The sequence below is a fragment of the Watersipora subatra genome, chromosome 4 (genome assembly GCF_963576615.1).
Source record: "Watersipora subatra chromosome 4, tzWatSuba1.1, whole genome shotgun sequence".
Classification (NCBI taxonomy): domain Eukaryota; kingdom Metazoa; phylum Bryozoa; class Gymnolaemata; order Cheilostomatida; family Watersiporidae; genus Watersipora; species Watersipora subatra.
The window spans coordinates 27,982,420-28,007,745 of NC_088711.1; the positions used below are offsets into that span (position 1 = coordinate 27,982,420).

Genomic DNA, 25,326 nt, shown 5'->3' on the forward strand with positions numbered 1-25,326 from the left:
ATGTATATTCGTATTATTACATATATATTAGAATTATTACACGTATATTATTAGTTTATGACATATATTGCTATATTCGTTATAAAATGATTTTCCGTTTTGTTTTGATTTTCTGATTTTGTTATATTCATTAAAATATTTTTTCAGGTAATTGCTAAGGAAATCGATATTGCATACTGTCCTATCATTACAACTAATATTATATTACTATTGCCAGACCTTGAAAGGGGGTAATGTTTACTACTATTAAATTTTTAACCTTGTTTTTATGAAATAGGGAAAGGTATTGCAGAAGCAGCAGTTATAAGTGTTAAATCAGATTAATTTTCCTTTTTCTTCAAATAAGTAAACAAGTGTTGTGTAGCCAATAGTAAAATACAGTCAGCAGTGTTTGAATGCATCATACTGTCAAGGGTAAATCAAGGGAGACAAATCTAAGTTTGGCGTTGGCAAACTTAGATCTGTCTCCCTTATATTTTATAACACTCGACTGTATAAAATGTCCCAATAATGGGGTATGTATAGCGGTATGAGCACTGATGTAGAGGTTAGGTATCTGGGTTGGCATCAACTGATCATTTCTAAATAAATCTGGAAGTTGAGATACTTTATACAGGTCTGCTAGCCATCATGGTAACAGAATCTTGGACTGAAAATAAAATAAACAGAAAAATTTTCTCACTCGGATACAAAATTTTATTTAATGAATTTTGATAGCTGATGAATTTAATGAACAATTTTCATGGTTTCATCAGAATGTAAATGATGTGTGACAACACCCATCTACAGCGGTGTAAATTACTACAACAAACCACAGGCTAAAAATCCAGTGGAATAATTTTATTTATCAGCCATACAACATTAAATTGAGATTTTTTATATTTGCCTTTTTTAAATACTAACAAATGAATAGATGCATATTGGATGTATATCTTTTTGAAATAAAAACGTATAGCAAATTTTAGTAATGCTGTCGCATTGATGAATTCCATCTCAACACGCAAACACAACAGGGTCGACACATTGTTCCAGGTGTGGTAAATACTAAATACAGGTGGTATTTACCGGTATTAGTGTGGGACCAGTATTATTGTAGATATTAGTGTAGGGATTAGTGTGGGTATTAGTGTGGGTATTAGTGTGGGTATTAGTGTGGGACCAGTATTAGTGTAGGGATTAGCGTAGGTATTAGCGTAGGTATTAGCGTAGGTAGTAGTGTAGGTATTAGTGTAGGTATTAGTGGAGGTATTAGTGGAGGTATTAGTGGAGGTATTAGTGGAGGTATTAGTGTAGGTATTAGCGTAGGCATTAGCGTAGGCATTAGTGTAGGTATTAATGTAGGTATTAATGTAGGTATTAATGTATGTAGTGTATTACCTGGGGAAAAAGGTGTTTATTGGGAAAAAGTATGAATGTTTAGTTTTCAAAAAGAGACTTGAGATATAGTTTGCTAAATTGAATATAGTAAAAATTTATTGCTTTATAAAACAGTTTTATAACTTTATTTCCAATAATAATATGCATATATTGTAATATATAATCTAGATAATATACTCTAAATATAATATAGATTTTTCCAAATTGTGCTCAAATACTATCATCTGGCCTGCCTTGTACTGACATAGCTATAGCATACTCAATACTCAGCTATACTTAATACAGTGAAAGTTGAGTTACAGATGTGAAAGTTTCACCAGGGTTATACCAAGGTTATACCAAGGTTATACCAGGGCTATACCAGGGTTATACCAGGGTTATACCAAGGTTAGACCAGGGCTATACCAAGGTTACACCAGGATTATATGTGCTCAGTAACACTAAGTAGTAAAGACAATTTCATTTTATCTAAAATTACTGGTAGACAATTTCAATACACCGGTACTTAAAACTAATTTGATCTATTGTGATGAGCAGGCTTGCATTTCTAACCAGCTAAACTCAGAATTTCTAATCATATCTGGCTCTGGATAAATGATATTTCATCCCATAAATTAAGCTGGCCTAATGAGTGAAACATATCAGTGTTTCTAACTGATCCAAGATGATCACCACATTGTCCTTGAAATAGCTGTACATGTATTTGTATCTGAACTAAATGATCTGAACTAAATGTAGGTATGTTCGCACATTAATAAAGTCTCAGCCCAAGCAGAACTCGCAGACTGGCTAATCTAACTTCTTAATAAATCACTCACAATTCTGCCCAGGCAAGTATTTTCCAACAACATCTTATTCCTAGTAGCAATAAACTGTATGTTTGCACCGAATTGCAGAAATCATTAAAAATAGTTAACTAATTCTCAAAATAATTCTAAATTTTTTACTCTATCCCGCTTATTACTACTTTTTCCCATTTTTTCCCATTCATTCCTGGATATACCCGCTGTCCTAGGAAAAAGTGTTTTTCTCGTCCAAAATGCCAACCTTGAAACGCAGCAACTAGAATAAGGAGCAACCCTACAATGCTATTGCAAGACAACGCAGGGGAGTAAGAGCAGCCCTTCCCAGCTACCACTTACATTTATAGCTTCAAGTACCTCGTCATCTGAACAAGACCTTCCACATTTTATTCCCATTGTGAGACGCTTGTTTCTCAAACTCCTCATGCTAAAACGTTTGCTATTTTAATAGAAACAAACAGTTCATAGATGTAACTGCGGTAAGATCATGAAATCCTTTTAAATATCAACTTATTGCACTAATCATGAACTATGAACAAAATGATGCAAAATTCTTAAAACAACAATGATATATGGATACAAAGTCCTGGAACAATTACCTAGGAGGAGGCTCAAAGAGACATGAGCTGTTGATTAACACTCGGTTCAGAGTCTTTCCGATTGAACTCCATCTGTCTGAACGGTCTTCCGTAGAAAGCGCTAGAATAAATAATTACTTGATCTCCTCATAAGGAATGATATGAAAGCAAAGGAAGTTACACACACAGTTGAAGAGAACCATATAAAGTATTAACCAACCCTGCACAGGTAAATCAGAAACGAGGCCATTTAATTCCTTATGTGTTTCTGTTGAGTAGCTGAATCTGTCAGCAGAGGCTGAATTCTAAAAAATATGAATGCGATGAATTGAAAGTTACGATAATTTCACACTATTTCATTTTACGTTAACAAAACTCGTGTAATGAACTCATTGGTTGAGATGGAAGCCCAATATTCTCAAATCAACATATCTTGTCACTAATACAAAACTATGAACTTGAAACTACCTACATATAAATGATTAACAAGCTGTAAATGTTATGACATAATAATGGTTACAGCACGGCTATGTTATCATATGACATAATAATGGTTACAGCACGGCTATGTTATCATATGACATAATAATGGTTACAGCATGGCTATGTTATCAGTTATGTTATATGTTATAAACTAACAATTATTTCAGATAAATAATTGTACGCATAAACAGAACCCTCTTTTAACGGACAAATTTGTATATAACACGCAAAACCCTGAAATGTTACCAGTCGGTACATACATTCAGATTAAGTGAGGGTGTCCCATTACATCTAGCTCTTACTAGGTGCTTTTGTGCAGACAGCAGGCGTTCATACTTGAGAAGCTGCCTCAAGCGATCCCTAGAGAAAACAAGTGAACCTAACAAGCGATGCGAACCTAACAAGCGATGTGAGCCTAACAAGCGATGCAAACCTAACAAGCGATATGAACCTAACAGGCGATGTGAACCTAACAAGCGATGCGAACCTAACAAGCGATATGAACCTAACAAGCGATGCAAACCTAACAAGCGATATGAACCTAACAAGCGATGTGAACCTAACAAGTGATGCAAAAACCTAACAAGCGATATGAACCTAACAAGCGATGCAAGCTTAACAAGTGATGCGAACCTAACAAGCGATGCGAACCTAACAAGCGATGTGAACCTAACAAGCGATATGAACCTAACAAACGATGTGAACCTAACAAGCGATATGAACCTAACAAGCGATATGAACCTAACAAGCGATATGAACCTAACAAGCGATGTGAACCTAACAAGCGATGTGAACCTAACAGGCGATATGAACCTAACAAGCGATATGAACCTAACAAGCGATATAAACCTAGCAAGCGATGTGAACCTAACAAGCGATGTGAATCTAACAAGCGATGTGAATCTAACAAGCGATGCGAACCTAACAAGCGATGCGAACCTAACAAGCGATGTGAATCTAACAAGCGATGTGAATCTAACAAGCGATGCGAACCTAACAAGTGATGCAAATCTAACAAGCGATGCGAACCTAACAGGCGATGCGAAACTAACAAGCGATATGAACCTAACAAGCGATATGAACCTAACAAGCGATGTGAATCTAACAAGCGATGTGAATCTAACAAGCGATGCGAACTTAACAAGCGATGCGAATCTAACAAGCGATGTCAACTTAACAAGCGATATGAACCTAACAAGCGATGCAAGCCTAAAAAGCGATATGAACCTAACAAGCGATGTGAACCTAACAAGCGATGCAAACATAACAAGCGATATGAACCTAACAAGTGATGTGAACCTAACAAGTGATGTGACCCTAACAAGCGATATGAACCTAACAAGCGATGCGAACCTAACAAGCGATGTGAATCTAACAAGCGATGCGAACCTAACAGGCGATGTGAACCTAACAAGCGATATGAACCTAACAAGCGATGCAAACCTAAAAAGCGATATGAACCTAACAAGCGATGCAAACTTAACAAGCGATATGAACCTAACAAGCTATATGAACCTAACAAGCGATGTGACCCTAACAAGCGATGTGAACCTAACAAGTAATGTACATGTATAATGAAATGCTTATTTAAAACTAGCAGACTGTTTGGCAGTTTTTCAGAGAAAAACGTCTAATAATTGATCCTAATAGTTTTATAATCTTTATGTTCGAGTGGATAGTGTGTCTTCACTAACGCCCACTAGAATCATCAAATCCATCACTGTAGCTCTACATACCTACATACATGTACTATCATTGCTAATAGCTTTAGCACTCCAACCATAACAGCCAGAAAACAGCAAAGATTAGCTTTAATCGAATCGTAGCATTCAGGCGCTGCTGCTTTTCTGCAAAGCTTACTTTCACGCGCAAAAACAATTAGAGCTTTACTGGTGTATCAAATGTTATAGCTTATTTGGGCATTAGAAATATAAGATAGTAAAACCTCAGTTTTTGATCATAATGCAATCCAGAAAGCTGTTCAAAAAGCTACTTAATTGCTCAAAATTGGAAAATATTTTCTAATTACAAATCTTACTGCAAATAATTCTGATCTGTTCCAAGAAGTGAAAATAACCTTTTTAAAGTATTTTTCAATATTTTACACTGTAAATTGTGCACAAAGTGAGAACAGGTAATATGTACAATATAGTGATTGCCACATAAAATCTATTAATAAACTGGGATAAGTGTAGGAATGTACAGTACTACTGTATCTGTTGCAGGTCATACCTTTGCTTCATTTACACAGCGTCTTGTGCGCTGTATACGATAAATAAAAGTGTAGAAACAGTCTGTGATTTATTTTAATAATTAAAAAAACAAATATTTCATGATTTATTTTCATCCATTTTGGCATAAGCAATCAAGTAGCGAATGCCAGTGATAAGGTTAAAGTCTAAAATATTCCAGTAAAACAGTCCAGTAACGTATCCTAGCAAAGTTCATGTGAAATAAAAAACACAGACGAAAAAATTTTTGTCATCTATTTCTACCGATTATAACATAAAAAACATATTCTGGTAGAAAGTCCAAGTTTTGGTCTGAAGTGCTGATGTGGAAGTCTGAAATACAAAAGTTTCGAATTTTCTGGTCAAAATCCATTTTGGTCAAGATCAGAAACGTTTTAGAGCAAGGTATGACAGTATCTACACATTCTGTTGTACTATATGGGAGCAATTCTAACTAGTAAATAGCATCGTCTCCTCTTGCAGTGATTTAAAGTACTTGCATCTAATTTCATTTAGAAAGTAACTGCTACAAATGCTTATAAAAATGATTTTTTACTGACGGCTACGCTAGAGACGTATGAGTGCTGTTTGAGATTATGTGAGTGCAAACAAGTACAAGTACATGTATTGTACAGTTCAGAAGTTCTATGAAGTCCATGAAGATGTGCTCAGCTAGAGCAAACCCTGAACAAGTACAGTTGAGAGCATAAGAGGACACAAGCAAAGCATACCTGCTTACAAACAGTTTGTGTTTGACACGCAGCGCTTTGTGAAGCCTGGGATATTTTACAATTCCTAGAGAGATCTCAACCTGCAAAGCGCAGAAGGAATATAGAAGAGATCAATGAGTTGAGTTTTTCAAAAAACTTACAAATGCTTAATATAAGATCTCTAATTCATTGTGATTATCTCAGTGACTGCGCAAACTAAAGTCCTGCATTAATAATCTTAGAACTTAGGCTAACACAACTACTACAGAAAGTCAATGGTGCAAACTTTGCACATGGCAGGAGAATTACATGATTGACCAAAAGTAACTCATTTTATAACATGAACCATCTAATGAGAAATATCATCCGCTTGTTTCTTATAAAAGAAAAGTGCTTGCAGGTGGTAGGTTGCGTAGAATGTTGCCAAAGTCACCATGCTTAAAACATGACAACTGGAGTATTATTTAACATACGGTAAAGCCTCTAATTGAACGCCACCTTTATTTGAACGCCACCCTCATTTGACTGTCACTATTCATCATTTTTTTAACATATAATCAATTAGTCTGCATATGCGCTTGTCCGTGGAAATGGCGCCATATTTGTAGACATACAATCGTCATTCTCGGTCACTTTACACTATGGAATAGTATTTTTAGTGTTTATATCAGGATTCTCTAAAAAAAAGTGTTTCGTGTGGCTGAACAAAATTGCGAACACCAGCGTCGTTCGCAAAATTGATTGCAGAAGTTTCGTGTTTCTAATGGTAAAAGTTGTATACAAAGATGGCGGACCACGATAATTCACAGCCCCGCACTCATAGAATGACGCCACGAAAAAACTAAGGATAGGAAAAGGGTTGAAAAATAGAGCGCCACCCTCTATTTGAACGCTACCTCCGTTTGACTGCCACTTTGACATTTTTTTGATAATTATTAACTCATAATAGCAAGTGATCAGTAGAAAAGTGTTCATAAAACTCCACTAATAATGACTTGATCACATCAACAACAATTAATTCTCTCGTTGTCAAACTTCGAGGCTTTCGGTTTTTTTTCGTTAAAACTTTGAAAGCAGCACCACAGATCAGGCTCAAGGTCTAAACACACTAGGTGATTTTATCGCGGACGTCATGAGGAGCACAGAAATATCGCTGGCGTGTGCCTAAACACACTTGAGCGATTCACCAGCAGACGATAACGTGGACACGCTCACAAACTGCCAATAAAATTCTGCATCATTAGTTTCTTCGGAGTTGTTAATAAATTTAGGTAAGTCAATATGGCGTCGTCCAGGCAACGACGCAAACAACTTCCGCTTTTATTATTAGGCCTATCTCACTTTCACAGATTGTACTAGAGTTGCCCCGATTTTGGTATCGGAATCGGTGCCGATATGAGTGTCAAGTATCTGAATCGGTATCGGCCGATCTTTTCTTAAAAAATCTGAACCTTCCGATACTTTTTACAGATCAACCATTTAGCAGAAAACTGTATTTTAGCCTGCTATACTAATAAAAAATAATCAGCTGTAAGCTTCTTACTTTTACTTAATGAATTTCAGGCCTGCCACACAATTTATTTCATGTCTATAGCCTGATCAACACAGCGAAGGAAACTTTTTAGCCAGAACGTAAACAAAAAGTGTGGTATTTCCCGATTACAGCGATAGGTTTTATTGCAAGCAATCACAAACAAGATAACAAAAATGGGAAACAAGAACGCAGTGTAATATTTCTATTTACTAGCATTACGAAAGTAATTTAAACAGTCGACGCATAAAGTTATCTATCACTCTCTTGATCCTGACGATACAATGAATCGTTTGTATTGTACAAAAAACGGTAACCCCAGTGGCATATCGGTATGTAGCCTGTCCTCCAACATCTGTTGCAAGGGAATCCCTCTTCAGTACGCTTGGCTACATTGATAATGATGGAAGAAAAGAGACGTCTTACTGAGATAATTGAATCACTAACGGTTAAAAGAAACATTGATTTGCTCTAAACTTGTACAGGCACAGCAGTTCATCCAACAATAGAAGAGGGACTTCGTTATCACAGATAGAACTGTACCACTAACAGTAATTACCTTTATTTACAAATTACAAGAAACATGGACTGTTTTGTTACTACATGCACGGTATGAATATGTATATATTTTTTCCATAAATGCAAACAATTAAATACAATAATATTCATGTTTTCTTTGCATTATGTTTGTATTTGCATAATAAAATGAGCTACTATCTATGCAACACAAAAGATCTGAATCGGTATCTGAATCGGATTATTTTTCAATTAGGATCGGTATATCGGATCGGTATCTGAATCGGCTGGCGAATTTAGAATCGGGGCATCTCTAGATTGTACATTAAAAGAAGCCATAAGAAAAATCGATTCTTGCATTTTAACAGTAAAATTTTACGATTTTTATATATAGTTTACTTTATAGTAGTTTTTTTATATTTAATATATTAAATATTTACCATTCTCAAGATGGTCAACCTGCGCAATGATTAGCTTTAAATGTCGGTTTTCAACTGGGCTTTTTGTAATTTTTGTGTGTTATGTTGTACAGGATTAGGTGGGAGGGCTTTTATTAAATTTATGAACTATTCAGTGTTTGTTCTAATGTTCCAATCGTAAGAAAATAGCAAAATGTTGCTGTTGTACGTTGGTGAACATCGATAAGAAATAATTACCTGCCAAAAAGTTGCATTCTGGAAAAAACCAACCAATCGAAATGCATCTCGCTAGCGATAAAGTTGTGATAGAGAATGTCTAGCGTTATCGCTGTGCATTAGCTCGCTGAGCGAGTTCTAGCGCAGATTAGTGCCACACAGAACGATACCGCACTAAATATCGCCAAGTGTGTTTTCACCTTAATATTAGTTCCTTGTTTAACGCAGTCTTGATACTTAGACGTATGTGAAAAATGGTTTACATTTATGATGGTATATGAACAACTAGTTTTATGCTAAAAAAGTGGTGCTTTGTGCCCATGGGGCTAAAAGTTAATCATTGTGCAAAATGCAACGCGTAAAAGTTCTACTCAGCTAAAAAAAATTGTTTTGACGCTAACATCGACAAGTTCAGCAGTGCAAAAGAGTTGAGGTCGGAAGACATTGTGAAAGGTATTGAACAGCCAGAAAATGTTCGTTTCATCGTAAACAACAATCAGAACGCAACTGGCCAAGCAAACGCAGAAAATATTTTTTGTTTAAAAATTGTTAATTTTTTTGCATGTATTATAACTTATTTATAAGTATAGTTTGTTTACGTCACTTGTTCTTGAATATATATATATATATTGAATGTATATAGGGTTGAAAAACATAGCGCCAGGACGTTTAAATAGAGGTTTTACGGAAAGCTATGCATACGAACATAAACCACACAAAAAGTCTGACTTCGCCTGCGAATTGGCTAGGAACATTAACATTGTAACCTGAAACCCAAGCGTTGTGCTGCAAACTTGTGATGTAAATTTTTATTGTAGTAATGTCTATTTTAGGACGAATAAACTAATTTCTGTAACTATGCAAATGTAGCTAACTACACATGAGAGTAACTTATAGACGCTAGTAACTTAGAGAGGCTAGTAACTGAAAGAGGCTAGTAACTTATAGACGCTAGTAACTTATAGACGCTAGTAACTTATAGACGCTAGTAATTTATAGACGCTAGTAACATATAGACGCTAGTAACTTATAGATTCTTACTGCTAGTATGGAATAAAAACCTGATACTGGTCAGAGCAGCTGAAGTCTGCAGGAAAACTATCATTTACAGTTTCATGTAGTTTCAAAGCATAAAAGAGTGTAAATGAAGTCACAGACAATAACGGAGAGTCGTGGAAGCGAGCAGTAGACATATTCGTAAAAATATTTGCTGCGATAGGTTCGTCTCAAATGTAATATGAACGAAGAATAATTATGGTGATGATGTTAGAAATGACTCGGCATTGAAGAAGGCAAGCGGCAGCTGATGTATTCAGTAGAGTGTTAAAGTCTTTACCCGCAGTAATGAGAAAAAACACTGAAACCTTAGCCAAGGTCATCGGGTTCTTACACTATACAATGTCAATGATTATAAAAAACAGTCGATAGGAAGTAAGCCAATGATTGTGATACCTCGAGTCTACTATACAAGTATGTAAGGAGTGTAAGAGTTTAAACTACATTGTATAGGCAATGTCACTGACTGTATGATAACAAATTGAACTCGCTATTGTTGCTCTTATAAAATAGAAAAGCACCAACTTACGGTTGTAAAGGTTTAATTATAAGATGGGCTTATCGTATTAGTCATAGTTTATTCCTATAGAAATAGCCTTCTCTATCGTTCAATGCTTACTTTGATGGCCTCCAGCAGTTTCTCATCAGAGTAAACTTTGTCTCGCGCCAACCCCATAGCAGCAAGTTTGCCACGAAGCGTTGCTCTACTATAAATCACAGATAGCTTGAAGCGACTAAACCATAACGATGACACTACAAACGCGCAGATGTAAAAGCTAATCTTTACTATCATTAAAGCTGTGTCCGTCTGTCCGAAGCCAGGGTTTGAATTTAAACTCATTTCATTTCACGTAAAAACTATATAATGTAAAGCGTCAAACTATGCGAGTTCTCAAATTCGATTTGAACAACAGGAATCTCAAAGTTAGCCTTAAAGATATCGTTTTCTCTCCTGCCACACTTGAAGGAGGAAATGACGAATAGGGGTAGCTCTATTATATATGCTAGTATTCTGGTAGTCAAGTGTGCTTTGAGAGATTGTCAGGTGCGCCGATAAAGTGCAGATCTATAAGTAGCTGCACAATTAAAATGCTCACCATATTCGTTTGATGAATACATTCTTATATTCTCTGGTCATCTCATTCTGTGTCATGCCCCTCAACACCCATTCTTGTATGATCTCCTCTTCTAATGAAACTACAACACATTTTTGCAAGAATAATTAATTTTCCAGCTTCCACTGCCAGCAAATTTTATGCAATTACTCCATTGATAGACTTGAGATGACAAAAACAATAAAAGCATAACATACCACCAGAGCAGTGAGATGAGCAATGGTGGCCACATTCAGAGCATCTAGGAGTGAATTCGTTTGAGCAAAATGCATCACACGGACATTCGTTGCAGAATTGCAGCAATGTCTGCAAGTACCGGTAGCTATAGCAAGATAGTAAATAATTTGGCTATTCAAAATTCTCTAGATTTTCTGTAGTTATGAACGTGAGAAACCCCATATCTATGTATTAAAATGTTTATCTAAAGACTGGGTTTTACGCTATGAAGGTTTCACTGACATGATTTAGCAGTTGATGATTACAACATTCTGTATCCATAGAGCCTTTATATTCACATTCCATGCACAGCTTGCATCCCCCAAAGAAAAAAGCTGGGGTATCCCTTTCCGTTATATTAGTCATCTATAACAAAAAGTGTAGCGTGTAAAACTTAAATGTAAAAACATGAGTTCTACAATACACTCCGATATTATATCGCAAAACACGATAAGCAAACATTTGTTATTAATAATTATACATAAATAAGCAGTTAAATGCAAAGCTATGTTAAGTAAAATGCAAAATCTGTGTGAAAACAAGCTCTAGTAAATCGGTGCATACGGAGGAGCGTTATCGTAGTCGAGACAATGTAGGCACCGGCGTAGCACTAGCTTAGCACCAAATCTTGTGATGGTATAGTCGATGTTGTATTCTCAACTTGTAGTGGTATGATGTTATTCTAGTGTCAACTTATGTATGTATCTTGAGTGGAACGAGCGAGCCTGAAGAATTGTTTGAGTTAATTTGTAAAGCACATCTTATTTTAGTTACAGCGTGTCGTCTGTTTGTGGAGAGCCTGTGGTCCGCTCATTAGCGATTCCAAAAAAGCTCGATAATATTTATAGTCTCAAAGCAAAACACAACAATCGGTTATATAAAAAGAAAACATCTAAAACTGAAGAGCGAGCAATAATATTATGGTTTTTCGCTTTAGTAAACCGTTATAAAAATTGATGAGCAGTGATAAATTAAAAACAAAAGTTATACACTTGGGAGTATAATAGGTAGCCTTCTAAAAACTCGATTACGAGCGAATTTGTTTGCAGCTCTGGACGACCGACTGAATAATAATTAGTCAAGTCGTCTGAAGATGCAAAAGCACACAACTCCATATTATCAGTTGACTAGGCTGTCAACATGCCTCGGTGGATTACAGAATGCAAACTTTTTAAAATTTAGCTACAGTGTAAATAATGAACAAATAGCAATAAATGGTTTTTGTGAGTTTATGAATGTATAGAGAGATAGTAATGCTTAGCAGCTAAGGCTGTTTATGGTTGTGGCTTATATTTGATAACAGATCTCCAATCAGCTAGATTACAAGCAGCCATCTGCTACAAGTTTGTATTGATCTGCCTTTATTTTAGATTCTTCTTAGATACATCTTTATAGCAAAATTTAAGCTTTTCTAAATTTTTCTTACTATCACATAGCTGCGAGTATAATAGCTGACATGAAAGTCGGTCTTGTTACATTCTGTGGACATGGCACAATAATCTCAGACTTTTTTTAATAAGGATGTCAGCCATTGATGGTAGGCCTGCCTGTTTTAAGATTTCTACATTTGTGATTTTGCCCTGCCACTTGATGTTCATGATTTCCCTCACGCGTCTCATCATTACAGCATGTAGTTTCTTTGCTTGAACTTGACAAATCATCTTGGTATATCAGCTTGATATATTGACCATTTCTCTGTACCATATAAGAGAGCTGACAGAACCCTTGCTCGGTACACTTAACACTGACTGAGACATGCTTGTTCTTTTAAAGGCCCTGCTGAAGCATGCCAAAAGCATCACTGGCTTTGCCTGATACTTTGCCTGATACAGAAAATGCAACTAGTTTAATAATTAAAAGAACTGCTTTCCTACAGAATGTTGCATACTTTAATACATGAACATGTCTGTTTGCAATTTGACAACATCAATGCTTAATAATAGCAGTTAATGATCTATCAACTATTTTTACAGTTAAAACTCAAATCAATTGATAGTAGTATATTAATAGCGCAATAGTTTGCTGTTTCGTGAAGTTTACAACTTGTAGTGAAACTAACATTTAATATTTTATTGAATTCACCACTACTTTTCATTACGTGACTGCAAATATACTAAAAGGTCATGCATTGCACATTTTCTTGCAAATCAAATCCTATTTAAACAAGCATTATTATGGTTATAAGCAGATTATGAAGTTTCTTGTCACCTGTCATTAGCCTGGCACATTGCCAATGGCTAATTTGAGTAAGCTAATTAACTATGGCTCTTACTAATAAGAGCTGTGAGAGCAAGCATAAAATGACGTTGCGTCATAATGGAGAGCGTTAGTATTTTCACCCACGTAATGACATATATCACCCAATGAAACCATCAAGCTCGTGTAGATTAATTATTAAGATATTAGCCTGGCAAATTGGAGGTTCCGAGATCAAACCCAGCATGAAACGAATATTTCATTCCTAAATTTTAGTAGCTATAGCTAGACAAACTGAAACACATTTATACAAACTTTGAGATTCATAGCATGCATAGCAAGTATGCATAGCAAATAGTTTCTACTCAGTGGAATCGAACAAACATATTAATTCCTTGTAAAATTGCAGTTCAGTTTGGATCAAATATGTAGCATTATCATAATGTTATACTGTTGGAATAGTGTAGTTCACTATTTACTGGTTTCGTCTGTATTGTGGTTCAGGGCACAACTCTTCTTTTTTTGTAACATGTCTTAATAAACATTACCATTCAATTCATCTGCTCATTTAAATCTGTATACATCCTGTAAATAATACCTCACTATAATAATCCTACATGATGGCAGCGAAGTAAAGAACTCATAGTAATGAGGGATGAGGAGGAAGAAGCAGCAGCCGCTCCCCAACAATTAATAGAGCAATTCTCTGCACTCAGACTGAATCCTCCAGATCCGTTCGATTTCTCTGATTCTGGCCAGTGGTCTAGGTAGAAATCAAAATGGTCAAGGTACAGGGAGGCCAATAGGCTAGGAAATCAGCCTGAAAGAGAACAACTGAACACACTGATCCATACATTGGAGAGCAGGCTGAGGACATTATCCTCTAGAGGTATTACAGAGGACACACATGACAATGTCTTACAAGCCTTTGATAAATACTCTGGAATATGCACTAACACTATAGTAGGAAAAGCTAAGTTTAACAAACTGTCCCAAGGGTCTGACAATGTAGATGTATATATCAATCGATTATACCACCAGGCCGAATACTGCACGTATGGAGCATTGCGAGAAGAGCTAATTCGAGACAGTTTAGTTGTAGGAGTAACTGACGACCGGCTATCTGAAAAATCACAATCCGAAGCAAACCTCACACCAGATGAAGCGGTAGGTATATGTAGACATTCTGACGCCGCACAACAAGCACAGAACATTGAGAGAGCAACGACTGTTAGTATGGTAGATATAGTGAAACGCAGGAATAATCAACATAATACCAGAAGCGATAGAAACCAGACACAAACCAAGAACTGACTTCAAGCCGAATAATGACAAATCTTTAGTGTCATCGGTGTGGTAATGACAAACACAAAAAGCACTGTATCTCACCATAATATATACATTTATTTATATACTTATTCAGATTCAACACAATTCATCAGAATATTGCATAAACATCGGAAGGAGAGACGTGAGAGCTGAGCAGTCGTCCAATCCTATAAAGAGCCAGTACAGAGTAGAAGAGAGCCTCCATGCGTACATCCCCGAGCTACAACGAAAAGATTGAGTGTGTTACATAAACAATAACTGCATGATTTAAGCTTACACTTTAATCTTTGTATTTTATGCTTTTACTTTTAAATTTTATGTTTTATGCTAATTTTTGTTTTATTATACACTGGCAATGTCAAAGCAGTCCTCAGAAACTATCAAACTCATGAAAAATAGTCCTTTCAACTATGTCTCCATGGGATTCCATTTAATCATGGAATTTCCCAAGGAGCTGGCTTCTAGCAGCAAGCAGAGCCTCTAAAAAATAAGCTTTGATAATTTTCACAGCTGGAACCAATTTTTTTAAAAATATGACATTTATAGTAATAAAAAGAATGGAGCAAAATACATACTCCAGAATTTTTCTAGATTTTTAAAGCTAAAAACAAAAGACACAGAAACACTTTTATAAATTCCTCACTCAAAAAATTGGCTAAGTTTTTCAAACATCATGGGCTTCCCAAAAAGATGAGCTCAGACGCTCCACCACAGCTGATCTGTTGCGATATGCCCAGTCAGCAATTGCACAAAGTTTGCAAAATGCTGACAAGAAGCCAATTAAAAGTTGTTATTCTCAGATGGCTTGTATATAAGGAGCCTCCGAAAGTGATTGAGGACATGCAGGACAGGCCAGAGAGAGCGGGCCAGGGAGGCTACATGGGTGAAATTATATACCCCTTTTACTACTGTTTTACCTCGAGGAGATAAGGCAATTTGGCTGAATACTACGATAATACTTGTACGTTTCTGAGGACATATTTTATCGCTCATTTTGATGAGATATACATTTATTATACTACGAACTATTTGAACGATTTTCTTCATTCGTTTTATGCCCAAGTGGGGCTTGTTATTGATAAATATACTTTATATCGAAGCCTGAGATAGGCCAATCTATTATTGATACGACGACGATATTTGAGTTTCCAACCAGCATTTGAAATTGACGCCCAAGATAGGCTATATACTGGTAATAAAACAGTGGCTAATTATACTCATACTACAGAAGAACAGACAGCGGTGCCCAAGTGAGGCAAGACAACTACTGAGAGATAAGTACACAAACATTCAGGAGAAGACAACTTGTGTCAGAATTATAAAGTGTCTAACAGATCATACACAAATTCGCAGGATTGATTTGACAGTTGGGGTCCTCCCATGTTTTGTGACGATTCTGACGACCCGACGACAGGGATACTTAAAAAGTGACAGACGAGACGACCATTTATCAATGTAGGTGACGAGGTGACGATGATTGTTTAAGTAGGATTATTAAAGGTACGGCTACACGTAACAAATTTTTCGTTGGTTCTGAGTTCTGGCCGAAATCAGGAAAAACGCAGAAGTAATTGGTCGAAATTCACAAAACTATTTGAGCTGTGCATGCCCACCGAGTTCGTCGACGAAACGCTTTTAACGGATTAAACAAATTATTAGCGAGCACGATTCTAGCAGCTTTAGCAATTAGTTAATAGTCCAAGACATGTATTGTGACACACAATAAAATTACGAAAGCAATTCAACATAGAACACACGATGTAACTGTTTAAATTGCACTATTGTTGGTGAGCGAGCACGACTCTAGCAAATTTTAAGATATATGTAGTCCGAAAACAGAATGCGACACGCAAGAAAAATATTACGGAAATTCACGATAGTAAATACGATGCAACCGACTTGATTGTGCTAAAGATGGCAACATTTTCTACCACAAAACTTGCTGCTAAAAAGAAAATATAATTAAAAAATAAACAATTTGTAGCTATAGCGTCCAAACAATAAATACATACAATAACACAATCTAAGCAGTTGCATCGTGTGTATTATGTTGAATTGCACTTATACTTTTATTGTGTGTCATTATACGTCCCTTGGACTATACTAATTGCAAAAGCTGCTGGAATCGTGCTCGCTAGCACGATTCTAGCAGCGCAGAATAAATCTGTGTTTCAATCATTTCGTGATTTTGGTTAGGACCAACGAAAAGTTTGTTACGTGTAGCCGTACCTTTACTAACTTATTATTTGTCCATAAATTAACACGTTCAACCGAAACTTCACTAGTTTTGGTTTGAAGCATCTGGCCCAGCATTTATAGACTGCCAAATAATTAAAGTAAACAGCAATGAAATGCCACGACATTGACAGCAAATCCGTTTCCAAGTCTGTGACTGACAGTGATTATTAAAGACAATCTCGGTCTATTTTCAGTACAAGAAATGTAGCCCTAAAAACCTAAGACGGCTGTCACTCTTCGCGGAGTAATCAGCAACGCTCCCAAACATCACTAATAAGTTTGTGAAGGTCGCTGGTTGAGCCATGCTTTTGGTTAGCAGAAGTTCAAACTGAGCAAGTTTCAGGTTTTTAACGCAACCCAGTGCCACCAGAATGGATATTTGTATTAAAATAACGAATGTGAAGAAAGAGGTTGTTTTGGTTACCAACTTGAAAAAGGCGAGTGATTTTAAAAGTGACGATAGTGATTTTAAAAGTGACTATTCTGATGACAACTTTGTGTGGTAGGACCCCTCCACAGTTGATTGATATAGAGAATATATTTTCATTGCCTGGCAAAAAGAGCCACTTTGCCAGTTCGAAAAATTTATTTGTTACGTGAGAAAATCAGACAGGAGTGCTACTTTACACAACATTATATAGAACCACCAAAAAACACGAGTGCATTTATAAGTTGCATTTTATTAAATTTTAAACCTTGATTTATAGTTAAATAATTATATATATTTATAAAATATTATTAAATTTTCTCCAGTGACAAAGCTGTAGCTCTGTACACCACTATTTATTAATATAAAGACATTATTTCCCAAATATTCATATACAATTTAAATATATTAATTAAATATATTATTTTATTATCTATATATTTTTCTCACGTGACACTTCACTTGTAGCAAATCCGAAATGTTCATTTTGGGCCATCATGACGTTACGACCGAAAAAGACCATAAAACTTCTAGTCCCAATATTCAACTTCAAAACCGTCAATGATCTGACCATCAGTATACAACGTCAACGCCTACGTACTATGAAATACCCGTTCACTACTGTCCACATCGCTGGGAAAACGAATTATGTAGCAGACTCATCATCTTGACAACCAGTAGGAGTACCAACCGATGAAAATGTTAAATTGTCCTAAGCCATCAAAGTTAGCGCGATAACTGACATTACTCAACTACCTATTACAGAAAATCGCCTACAACAACTAAAAACTCAACAATCGAATGGAACGGATGGTCGATGTATTTATCAGATACCGCCCTCAAACCATACTGGAAAGCTCGAAATGACCTATATCTCGTTGATGGTTTAGTATTGAAAGATAACTGACTTGTAATACCCATCTCTGACCGCATTGACATGATGAGACGACTTCACAATGGTCACCTCAATATTGAGAAATTCCGAGAAAGCCCGACAATGAATTTTATGGCCAGGACTGCCTATAGCTGAAATGATCAAATCATTTGCCAGAAACACCTACCTAAAACAACGGAACCACTATTACCAACCGTCTACCCTGATCAACCCTGGCAGCAAGTAGCGTCCGATCTCTTCCACTGGAAAGGCCATGAATATTCATTCTTCTTACTGACTACTGTTCTAAATACATAGATATTGCCAAACTCGACTCAACAGATTCGCGAACGACTATAACCCATTTGAAGTATATCTTTACTCGCCATGGAATACCAGATATTCTTGTTTCTGACAATGGTCCACAATACAGTAGCCAGACATTCAATGAAGTCGCCCAACTCTATGACTTCACACACGTAACAAGCTCGCTACATCATCCCCAAGTGAACGGCGAGGCCGAGAGCATCGTTCAGTCTATTAAGAACATTCTGAAGAAAGCTGAAGATCTGTATTTAGGTCTATTGGCATACCGTAACACCCCAATCAGAAATGGGAAATTCAGAGCAGAACTGCTCATGAGTAGACGACTACGAACAAACTTACCTATCCACCCTTCAACATTACAACCGAAGCTCGCTGATCATGCTGACGTAGCTCTCTGCGAACTCATTTATAAGGAAAACATGAAGCGGAATCATGACGACAGTCACAATGCCAGAACGAAACCCAGTCTACGCGTTGACGACCCAATCTATCTACCAGATCTCGACCGAACCGAAACCGTTACCCAACCATTACTTGGATGCTCATATAACATTAAATCTAGAGACAAAATATTATGTCGCAATAACCGTGACCTCATCCCGATTACCCCATCAACACCCTACTAACTGAACACCCCAGCCACTTCTGACTCCAAACCGGTAGAACCCATCCATCGTAGTAAGCGTAACCACCCGCCAACTCAAAGACTTGATTTGTAACGTGAGTCAGGAAAGTCTTGCCCGTTTGTGACAATCATAAATAGTTCATTCATGTTAAAATATTTGTCTACCCGAATGTAAAGGGAGATGTAGCATTATCTAACATTATGTAACGTTATAATGTTGAAATAGTGTAGTTCACTATTTACTGGTTTCGTTTGTACTGTGGTTCAAGACACAACTCTTCTTTTTTTGTAACATGGTTTAATAAACATTATCGTTCAATTCATCTGCTCATTTAAATCCGTATACATCCTGTAAAGAATACCTCACTATAATAATCCTACAAAATAGAAATATAATACATGTAACTCAATTCCATATTTTCCCAAGTTAAAACAAGTTGGGAAGGAGTACATTATCTAACTATCATAAAACAAGCCTATCACCATTTGTTCTATCATCAATCATTCTTGTGTTGATTCATTTGATCTTTGTTCATTTTTCACCTTTCATTTTATCACCATTATTCATTTTATCATCATTATTCATTTTGTCATCATTCATTTTATCATTATTTGTTTTATCATTATCTGTCTTATCATTTGTCTTATTAATCTGTCTTATCATTATGAATGCTTGAATAATATTATACCAGGACCCACATTGGTGCTGTATTGAATAGCAACAAAAGTACAATCTGCTGTGGCAAAACCTTTAGTTTATGCAATGATATAAACCCCCAGGGTTTATATCAATGCATATGGTGGGGGTTTTATATCGTTGGTTAATGACAATATTGTTAGACAAATAGAGCTTGTTTTAGTTTTGATTAATTACAGGATCAGATGTCAGGTATAAACAAGTATTTATTAGGATTTATTTATGTAAGTTATAACACAAGCAGCATCCGCCATTGAGGTTGTCTCACGGTCTCCCGGAAGTCACAATATAACCTCTAAACTAATAACTAAACTAAATCTATAACATCTCCCTTCACTACCAAAATGTTTAAACCATAAACCATTTCCAGAGATAAAAGGTAGAACCCAAACTTGTAAATGTGATTGTCAAACAATATAATATCCAACAAGTAAACTACAACTACTAACTACCAAGAAAAACTATAATCTCTAAGTAAAACACGGGATCCCACCCAAGCACCCAGAACCCCACCCAAGAGCATGAGGTATCAGCCGACCACGGCTCAGGACCCACTTATGAACACTCATACTGATCTAAATACGCAGGTCTTTTTAGTTCTCTGCCAAATCTAGACCGCGTTACCACCGGACTCGATGCTGGGACAATTTGCGGTGCGCTCGCGATGCTAGTCGACAGTTTATCAGAACCCCCTGGTTCACTTGTGCGGACTCTGTTTGGATCCCCAGCACTTGCATTTTTTATAATTTCTGAATCATTGTTGGGCATAGGAAACTCTTTAGGAGGCCCTGAGCTGTTGACTTGACTACTTCGTATATCTATACTATTACGTCTGAATACCATGTTGTTGGCTGTCTTCACTAAATATGATCTATCACTATGTGTATCCACAATCTCACCTTGTATCCATGTATCCTTTGCAGTTCTGAAATATACTTGTTGCTTTGATCTAAACATTTCTTTTTCAGGCCCAGCTTTTCTATCATGGTAATACTTATCCTTTGCTTTGCGTTCGCCTAGTGCTAATCTGATATCACCTAACTCGTATGTCTGAACTTGATACCTACTTTCTGGGAGGGGCAGACCATCCCGCAGAGAGCGCCCCTGCAGCAGCTAGGCAGGGGTAGGCAAGCCCTCTGCAACCGGCGTGTTGCGGAGAGTGGTCAACCCTTCCCACCAGTCAACACATCGACCCATCATCGACTTTACCGTTTTAATAGTTCGCTCAACTTGGCCGTTCCCTGAGGGATGAAGCGGCGAACTGGTGACATGCTTAATTTCTTTTGAATTACAGTATTCTCTAAAATATGAAGACGAGAACTGAGGACCGTTATCTGATACCGGTACTTGCGGAGTCCCAAAATCTGAAAACACTTGTGATAGTGCTTGTGCCACAGTTTTAGCAGTTGTGGTCGCTAATTCTTTTATCGCCGGCCATTTGGAAAGATAGTCTACTACCATAAGGTACTCCTTACCTTTGAAACTAAACAAATCGACACCAACTTTCTGAAATGGGAAATCTGGTATTGGTACCGGAATCAGTGGTTCTTTCTTACCTTTTCTTTCCACTGTACGACAAGGCTCACAAGCCATGCATTTGTCTTCTATCCGCCGTCTTAAGCCAGGCCAAAAGACAGCTGTCTGAGCGCGTTGTAATGTTTTAGTTATACCCTGATGAGCAGAATGTAATGTATCTAAAACCTCATTTTTCAATGTTACCGGAATTACTAGTCTGCTGCCGTAAAATACAATACCCCCTACCTCAACTAGGTTATTTCTCAGGCTCCAGTAGGGTAAAGCCTGACTTGGGCACGCTCGTCTGGCAGTTGGCCACCCTTCCCTGATGAACTGCAGCACTACAGCCAGTTCTTCATCATTCCTCGTAGCCAGGGCATACTTACACATAGTCTCTTCAGATCTAATTACCACATTGCAAACCTGCATAAGCGGATCCGGTCCCAGATCTTCTACCAGCCCTGTACCTGCAGGGCACGTTCTGGAGAGAGTATCAGCTATTACCATGTCCTTACCCGGAACATAAGTCAGCGTGAATGAGTAACTTAACAGCGCCAGTCGCATGGCAGCCAGCCTAGGGGAAAGCGTGGCTATCTCTTTTTCCATGATACCCAACAGCGGTTTGTGGTCTGTGGCAATGGTGACATGTCTGCCCAAACAGTAATATCGGAATCGTTTGCATGCAAAAACAGTAGCCAACAGCTCCTTCTCGATTTGCGAGTACCTTTGTTGGGTTTCCGTTAGAGACAGCCACAAACTCAATGGGCCTACCATCCTGTAGGAGTACGGCTCCCAAAGAATGAGAGCTAGCATCAGCTGAGAGGGTGACTGGAGAGTTTGGATCAAAGTAAGAAAGAGTGGGAGCATCAAGGATACTCTTTTTCAATGCCTCAAAAGCCTGGGCTTGCTTAATCTCCCAGATAAATTCCTTCGACTTTTTGCACACATCTCTCAAAGGGTAAGGCAATTCAGACAGCCCTGAAATGAATTTGGACAAGTAGTTTATAAATCCGAGTACCCTCTCAACTGCTCTGCTATCAGTGGGTATGACCATATTCTTCACAGCACTTACCTTGTCGGCCCCAGGTCGGACGCCGTGTTCGGATAACTCATGACCTAGAAAAGTCACCACTTGCTGTCCAAAAACACTTTTCTTTTTGTTTAGGGTTAGGTCAGCGCTTTTACATCTCTCTAAAACTTGGCGTAGCCTATCATTATGCTGCTCCAACGTTTTGGCATGGATCAAAATATCATCGATATATACCTCTACTCCCTCAATGCCTTGTAACATGTCAACCATTTTGGCATGAAATAGCTCAGGTGCGTTACATATACCCATAGGGCATCTGAGGTATCTAAACTTACCGTATGGTGTGACGAAACAGGTGAGCCTCGAAGACTCATAAGTCAATGGCAACTGGTGGAAGCCTTGCTTCCCATCTAAACAACTGAAATACTTAGCCCCATGTAGACGAGCAAATATCTCTGTGCTGGTACTAATGAGACACTGTGTTCTGATCAATTGAGTATTTAAGTACTGTGGATCCAAGCATATTCTGATCTTATCATTTGGTTTTCTAACAGTTACTGTTGGACTTAACCACTCGGAGGGCTCGTCATCCCTACATATGATACCATCATTTTCCAGTTTGTTCAATTCATCTTTGAACTTTTGTCTAATACCCTGTGGTATTGTTCTAGGTGCTACTGCTTTAGGCACAGCTGAGAGCTTTAACTAAAACTTGATTTCGTTTTGAAGCTTACCCAAACCCTGGAAAACACTCTCATAACTTTTCACAATGTCTTCACATTTTTTAGAACCGGCATTGCTGATTGACAGCTCGTTTACTACATTTACACCAGGTATGAGCCCCAAATCCTTGATGGCAGGTAATCCCAACAGAGTCCCCTGATGCGCTGAACCATCAACTACATAAAACATCGTTTTGCATGCCCTTTTATTGATTGTCACCCGCAATGAGACTTTACCGAGTGGCAGAATTTGTTGGCCCCCAAAACCCAGTAGTGAAATCCTAGTGCTCTTGATGCGACTAACCCCCAAACTCTTCAAAGTAGACATGTCCATAATGCTTACCTGGGCCCCCGTGTCAACTTGACATTTTACAATTTTGTCCACAATAGAAATATCTAAGAACCAACCTCCATTACCCCCGTTAACACTAAAAATTCAATGTCACTCTCTTCTTCAGAGTCTGGGTTTCCTACAGACACCGCCAGTGCCTGATGCTTTCCATACGCATTACCCTCCCATTGAGAATCTACTTCTACAGATAGAGTGTTTAGAGAATTGTCACTTCTTTGTCCTCGGCCTTGTTTGCACGCTTGGGCAAAATGATTGAATAGATTGCATGTGTTACACCGCTTTCCATACGCGGGACACCGGCCTTGTGCATGGCTACCCCCACAATATTTAGTCAGAAACCAGTTTTTTGTCAGAATGAGGTGTCGTTTGACCTCTCCACTTTCGGTTTATTGCATTCACTGGTGCCACTTCTCCTTCAGCACCTAGGCTTACTGAATTTACTACTGAGCTGCTAGAGCTGCCTAGCCCATCTACTTCCTCTCTCTGATGCTTGAGAATTATTTCTTTGGCCCTAATTTTTGATTTAATTGCATCTAAAGTCACACGGTCATCTAATTGCAACTCCCTGGATAACTCTTTATCTTTCATACCAGCCAAGATTCTTGTTCTCAACATAGACACTTGTTGTTCATCTCCCCAATTACATCTGGTGACTAACTCATATAGCGCCCTAATGTATTCCTCATTAGATTCATGATTACCCTGAACACGGTTAGAAAACAGTATACTGTAGTGTAGTGAACAGTCTCTGGGTTGGAAATATGCATCAAACGCAGCTAATGTTCTGGCATACAATGTATTCGCAGGTGTACCACTAGTATCAGGTGCTACTGTTAGCAAAGGGAATATTTTTTCAGCTTCTTCCCCCATTACAAAAATGAGTATGTCCACTTGTTTCTGGGCTGTTTTGGCATCAATGTCAGCTGCACTCCTATATCTAGCAAAACGCTTTTTCCACTCAGGCCACATTTCACTGGCATTAGTGAAATCCAGTTCACTGGGAGGTTTTACTGCTAGCATAATTTCTGCAGATTGAAGAATACTATATGGTTACTATACTGCACTTAGCTGAGAGGTTTAAAGTCAGATCAATATTCCATTGATAGACTGATTTGCCTGTGGCACGCTTTGTTGAGACAATGTCTCACTCCTGACAGTTCACATCAATCATAGGGTGCTTGCTGACCCTACTCGCAGCGCCATGTTTTAGTTTTGATTAATTACAGGATCAGATGTTAGGTATAAACAAGTATTTATTAGGATTTATTTATGTAAGTTATAACACAAGCAGCATCCGCCATTGAGGTTGTCTCACGGTCTCCCGCAAGTCACAATATAACCTCTAAACTAATAACTAAACTAAATCTATAACAGAGCTAACTTACGGTTCATTACATTAAACAGAGCGGATAATATCTTAGTATTTGTTGTGGGATTACTAAATTTAGCAGTGATCTTTCATGTGTGCAACTTGACAATGCTTCCAACTAAGTAATAGAAAAGTTGATGTAAACGAATCAATGATGTACGTATACAGAAGTTGCGGTTCTCTTGTCATAAACGGAAAAGTTCTTTCAGTTTTTCAATTTCGACATGTAACGGATCGAGCCGTCAACTTACTGCGAGTAAATGACTGGAGCGGCAGTTCAAAAAAGGAACGAAGCGCAGGGAAACCTACTCAGTTTAGCAAATTGCTTTTGCCGGGCTCTCTTTTGAAAGCAAAAAACTTGATGAACTTAGTGT

The 25,326-nt window shown here is 37.5% G+C and overlaps 1 protein-coding gene across 4 annotated transcripts in view; it reads right to left on the reverse strand.

Moving 5' to 3' along the window:
* LOC137394630 (uncharacterized) overlaps positions 1-25,288 on the reverse strand; it is a 31,348-nt gene extending 6,060 nt beyond the window's left edge. The window contains exons 1-11 of one of the 4 annotated variants that reach the window (XM_068081379.1): positions 25,204-25,288; positions 14,863-14,996; positions 11,495-11,617; positions 11,233-11,341; positions 11,018-11,117; positions 10,540-10,627; positions 6,204-6,283; positions 3,502-3,601; positions 2,979-3,063; positions 2,780-2,879; positions 2,520-2,607 (exon numbers count right to left, since the gene is read on the reverse strand). In XM_068081379.1, coding sequence (XP_067937480.1) covers positions 2,520-2,607; positions 2,780-2,879; positions 2,979-3,063; positions 3,502-3,601; positions 6,204-6,283; positions 10,540-10,627; positions 11,018-11,117; positions 11,233-11,341; positions 11,495-11,617 — 873 coding nt within the window. In that variant the 5' untranslated portion in view covers positions 14,863-14,996; positions 25,204-25,288. Of the gene's footprint in view, positions 1-2,519; positions 2,608-2,779; positions 2,880-2,978; positions 3,064-3,501; positions 3,602-6,203; positions 6,284-10,539; positions 10,628-11,017; positions 11,118-11,232; positions 11,342-11,494; positions 11,618-11,815; positions 12,093-14,862; positions 14,997-24,968 lie in introns of those variants that run through there. The other 3 variants (XM_068081378.1, XM_068081380.1, XM_068081381.1) reach the window with 3 other exon arrangements.
* Positions 25,289-25,326: the final 38 nt, after the last annotated feature.